This window comes from Pleuronectes platessa, chromosome 21 (assembly GCF_947347685.1).
Source record: "Pleuronectes platessa chromosome 21, fPlePla1.1, whole genome shotgun sequence".
NCBI classification, from domain to species: Eukaryota; Metazoa; Chordata; class Actinopteri; order Pleuronectiformes; family Pleuronectidae; genus Pleuronectes; species Pleuronectes platessa.
Window position 1 is genome coordinate 14,571,855 of NC_070646.1, and position 5,595 is coordinate 14,577,449.

The 5,595-nt window shown below is 42.0% G+C and overlaps 1 protein-coding gene across 1 annotated transcript; it reads right to left on the reverse strand.

The window, feature by feature from the left end:
- Positions 1–670: 670 nt before the first annotated feature.
- LOC128426858 (ankyrin repeat and SOCS box protein 12) lies at positions 671–3,921 on the reverse strand. Its single transcript, XM_053413908.1, has 3 exons — positions 3,841–3,921; positions 1,648–2,418; positions 671–984 (listed from the first exon to the last, which is right to left on the reverse strand). The coding sequence occupies exons 2-3, from the start codon at positions 2,408–2,410 to the stop codon at positions 833–835; spliced, it is 915 nt and encodes a 304-aa protein (XP_053269883.1). The 5' UTR covers positions 2,411–2,418; positions 3,841–3,921; the 3' UTR covers positions 671–832.
- Positions 3,922–5,595: the final 1,674 nt, after the last annotated feature.

The following is a 5,595-nucleotide window of genomic DNA, read 5'->3' on the forward strand; positions in this document are numbered from 1 at the left end:
TACGGCAAATTCACAAACTGTTAGGTTTACTCAAAGTTAATTTTGTGTGTATGTTTGATTTGCTCTGGAGTTTATGAGACATGTATTTTAACACATTGAAAAAAACAAAGACCAATTGTGACGCACAGCAGCCAGGACATCAGTGTTCAACTCACCGGAACAATCCGGATTCCTGATCGGACATCATCAAAATAAATGGGATTGTTTTTGTTTGTATCAAGAGCGACAGACACGACACACACACATACACTCCTACATTCAGCCTGTTTTAATGAAGGTTAGTTCTACATGTGAGTGATTAGAGAAGAACAGAAGCAGTGTCACTTTTTGACCGCTCCTCAGTGATGTGCCTCAGGCGTGGGGGGGGGGTTCTGATCACGATCCGGTGGGGGCTTAAAATAATCGTTCATTAATCGTAATCTGGGTAAAAGTTTGAAATAATGGAGATGCTGATTTGAAGTCATATCACCCAGCCCTTATTTACAGAAAAAATTGTAGCAGCTTCTTACAAACTGACCCTGATCCAGCTCAAGGAAAGCTGGAGCTTTTAGCAAACAGCTTAAACTACCTTGTGATGAACATGTGACTAAGAACAGCAACAAACAGCCTCCTTCAGATGTCTTTCAGCAGCCACAGGGTTGAGCACTGAGAATGAAACAGAAGCACACACTGTTCGTCCTCACATTTAATGGATCAACGCATCAGTCACAACACAACAGCACATGAACACACGGGTCATTTTAAAAAAGCTGGTTCATAATCTGCATTTAAAAGACAAATCTTTAGCTAAAATGAAACTGAATTGACATGAACAGGCCTCCAGCTCATGTAGCTACAGAACAGTGGCGGCAAAGGGTTTGTGCTGCAGGAAGCGAATGAGACTCCTTGGCATTTCCAGCTCCTCCAGACAGTGGATCTTGTTGATCTTTTGGAGGTGCTGTCTCACGGCGAGTCGGCACTGAGAAGTCAGAGCTTTAGGATTTCCTGAGGAAACACACAGGAGACGACAAGAAGAAGAGAAACACAGGTTATCACACAGGTAAAACCCAGCAGAATCATTAAAAACCAAACAAGATCACACGTTTATTAGAGAAGTTTAGATGCAGTTGATCTGATACCAAATCTTTAAATAGTATCATCCAGATAAAAGTTAAATTTTCTTTTCTTGCAATCCACTTCTTATTCACAGCAACACTAGCAATAGACCATACAACCATGATAGCAATCATCATTTCCATACAGGGTTATCAGCATACAGCTGTTAAAACACATTATACAAGTTGCTATTTCTTTAAATGCGTTGACACAGTTGAAGTAGTAGTCCGGAAGGTAAATATGGTATCTGAACATCTAACTTTTACAAAATAAGAATTGTCTGAGGCATGAATTGTATTTTCTTGTGGTTGTTTGCTATAGTTGCAACGTCAACATGTTGATACTGCCGGGTGTTTATTCTTATTTCACCATCTCTAAGAGGGAGAATTGGAACAACAGAGCTGTTCTTCAATATCAATGTCCCAACAACAGAAAGAAAAACGATTGCCTCTTGCAGATGTAATTTGATGATCAGTTCCACCAACCCCGAGGGAACCATTCTGTCCCTGAGGCTGTTGACTCTGCTTTATTCTGTTTGACCATTTTGTTCACCTCTTTCCCGCAGTAGCAGCTCCACAGCCTCATTCTGCTTGGTGGACTTCTCGATGATCAGCGTAGGGAGGTAGACATTTGCACCGAAGTCGATGAGAAGCTGTATGTACTCCACACCACAGCCGTGCCTGAGGCACATCTCCAGCACAGTTTTCGGATGCTTGATGGAACTCAGCAGCTTTGCGTCTGTGCAGTTGTAATCTGGGTCCGCTCCATAGAGGAGCAGCATTTTGAAACACTCCATATGTCCATAAACAGCAGCCAGGTACAGCGGCCCGCTCGACACCCTGGCGCTGGAGGTCCACAGCAAGACTTTGGAGCGGGAGTTCACCTCTGCGCCATGTTTGAGCAGTTCCATCAATATCTGCACATCGCCCTCACGAGCAGCTGTGAGGACGGGGGAACAGTTATTGGAGGAGTTCCCATCTGGATTGGCGCCTGCTCCTAGGAGCGCTAAGACACATTCCAGGTATTTCGCACGGACAGCTGCGAAGAGCGGCGTCTGAGCCTTGACATCTACGCAGTCCACCAGAGCACCATGGGCTAGCAGCACCTGCAGACAGCTGAGGTGGCCTTTAGACACTGCAGCGTGCAGGGGCGTGCCAGCGATGCCCCAACCACCTCTGCAGTTGATGACTTTCTTGTAGATTTCTTGGCAGAGCATCTCATCGAGGAGTCTGTCATCGTTTTGTAACACTGCTTGTCTGAGCTGGGAAATCTCACAGCTCTTTTCGACTTCTTCAGATGTCCTCAACTGCAGCATAGAACCTGCTGCAGGGTGCGAACAAAGACACCGGAAATGAATTACACATCAAATTACCTTTGTTTTGTCACTACAGCTTTATTTTCTGTTTGACATATTGAATAATAATGAACAATGAAGCTGTTAAATCAGGTCGAGGAGTTAAAGGAACATTTAAATTCCGGTCAGCTGTCATACCATCCTGTTAAACGTCTCTCCACTAGTATATAATGATTCTTCCGGAATTTGAGTTTCAGGGGATAACAAAACAAATGAAAAGATAATTCTGCATGTAATATTCAATTTCTGTCAAGATCCCTTGTATACACTAGTCCACAAGCAATAATTCATAAATGAATTTACCTTCCATTATGCTACAAAGTGTTTATTTTAACCAATGCTGTAAATACCCGTTCTTTTCCACCTATTAATAGGTTTTATTTGATGTAGTTTTTCCTTACTCTTGTAGAGGGTTAAGGGCAGAGGATGTAACACCTTGTTAAGCCCTATGAGAAAAATTGTGATTTTCGAATATGATCCTTTGATATGGCTATATCAAACGTGTACTATTCCCAGTTTAAAAAAGAACACAATGTGAAGGGTTTGTAACAGCTACAGTTAATTAGCTAAATATAATATATACATATATCCTTAAAATGTTTTTAATTTCCTAAGTTAGTTTATAATGTCATCAAGACTCCCAGGGAGTTTTGTTGATGAACAGATAAACTTATCTGGAGAGGCATCACATCATGAATTCAATGTTGTAACGTAATCAGCTGTTTACAAAGGACCCCCACCCCTTCTCACCCTGGGGCCCCAGGCAGCTCTCTGCCCACCCTGTTGCAACGCCCCTGCCAAGAGGCTAAGATGCAAACAGTATGAGAGAGCAATAGATTCAGCCCTGTCCAGTCCTTCACACCAAACCCCACTGATAATAATAGTCTATTTAACATTTGATGATTTGTTCGCTTAAGGACACAACCAAATAACTTCAACCAGTACTTGAGTTTCAATAAATGAGGTGTCCTGGACAATTCGGCATGAATGATCTCTCTGAATTATAGAGAGATCCATAGGTATATGAACTATTATACTGATAGTCTCTCTGCACGGTGTTGTCCTGACGGGAGAATGGTGGAGAGAGAAAACACATAAACTGCAGCTTGGTGCATTGAGTGTCACCTGAACCAGGAGACGATATATTAGCCTCAGGTTCATTATATGTAGAGAACAGTAGCTTTCTATTAGAATCTCTGTTCAACACACAGTCACAGCATAACGTCATCTGGGCTAGCGAACAGGAAGGAGCTAAAACAACCACATCCATGTCCAGGTTTAGAGTAAAAATACACATTTCACTTTACAAACCCCGCGTTTCGTTGCTTGTTACTCAGCTAGAGCCTCATACAGACGCCATTCTCCTGTTTCCTGGGTTTATGTGAGCTTACCTACGATATGTCCTCGGCAGCTGCTGCCTTCATCTTCCCGTTTCTCCTTCTTCTTCGTCGTTGTGCTTGTGTTGTGTTCAACATTACATTTTATGTCACACTGCTGCCCCCTAGTGTTTGAAAGTGCTGAAACAACACCAGGAACATCCTTTACAGTGTTTATTCAAAATAATTACAGACTACGATTATTGATTATTGACTAAGCAACTGAATTCATACCGTCTTTAATGCCAAATAAATAATATGACATTGTTAAATAAATAATCAGAATCAAACCAATGTTTGTCAAGTATGGAAACCAACTATTAAATTGATTACAATAAAAAAAAAAAGGAATTATCAACATGATCACCTTTTCCATCTGATCAAGAGTTTACTTTAGGTACTTTTTCAAATGTCTGTTTATATCTAATGATTAAATTATCAGACGCTTTTATACAATGAAATTTCATCCACCCTCATGCTCACTTATATTGCAAATATGACATTTAACAAAGGTAGTGTTGTGAAACTTAAACTAGCTAACATGCTAAGCACACACAAGCTAGAGTGTCTATAAGGTTATTAGATTATGCACGTGCTAACCATCAGCATGTTTGCATTGCCTTTGAGCATGTATCCATACTGACATGAGGACAAAGCACAAAATACCACATGTGCCTAACTACAGAGCAACAACCATGAGGGAAGACTTTCATAGTGTAGTTATAAGGTGTTTTGTATGTCCACGCATGGATCAAATACAGAGCGACAGTTTAATGCATCACAGCTTTGTCAGCAACTGCTGGTTTCCAATACCCATCTAGAAGGGCCTTTAAGACAAGAAACATAAAACTAATGAAAGTTTATAAAACACTTTTATTATGGAATTCATAGCTTGTGACCAATTAAACTCGGCTGAATCTCATAATTAAGGGGAAAGTACAATACAACTGTATCCATGGCAACAGACTGACTGCCCTCAGCTATGTTGGCCTTATCACTGCCTTCAACTTTATCTGTTCCCTCTCCAGGCAACCCGCATGGCATCCTTTCTTCTGGAACTGGGTCCATTTCTTCTGTGTGTGTGTCACAGAGCCTTTGTTTGGTTACTGATGAGGTCTTGGTGTTGGTGCTGGGACAACGGGCTGTGGGCACGACGCAGGAGAAGGAACCAAAAGGGTTTGGACTTCCCACAACAAGATGCTGATCCCTCCTAATTCTTAATTTTTTTAAGGCAACCATTTTGCAGTCAAACAACAAAAACTCTACAATGAGTCTGTTTTCTGAGACCTGTTTCTTGCTGCAACCTGCCTGAGGGAATCGGACGGTTTCTATTGAGGGCCAGGGGGTTTTACAACATGGTAATGAGCAGCGCGGGCCTCCTCTGTCCACTCTGCCTCTATAGCTGTTGCTGAGAGACAAAGTAGAAGTCACCAAGGCGCTCAGAGAGAGTGAAGAAGAGGCCTTTAAAACACCAACGCCACCATAACTCATTGTGTGTGTGTGTGTGTGTGTGTGTGTGTGCAAGACGAGGGGAGTAGGTGCTGGTGGAGGGAAAAGAGTTTGGGTTTAATGGGAAAGACGAGGAAATGAGAGGACGACTAAAAGTTTGACTTGTACACAGACACTCAGGATGAGGAGAACATGTGAGGATAAGAGTTGAACCCAGGACACTGCAGCAGTTTAACACAAGGATGGGAGAGTATTGATTTCCACAATGCTCCTGCATAGAGTATTTTATTACCCTGGTGAGAATATGATTTGCTCTGCAAG

Bases quoted from the DNA above. Each gene is read 5' to 3' on its own strand.
- LOC128426858 (XM_053413908.1), bottom strand. From the start codon at position 2,410: ATGCTGCAGTTGAGGACATCTGAAGAAGTCGAAAAGAGCTGTGAGATT. The intron at 985-1,647 runs GTGAACAAAATG...GTGTTTCCTCAG, and splicing joins GCTGCTACTGCGGGAAAGAG to GAAATCCTAAAGCTCTGACT.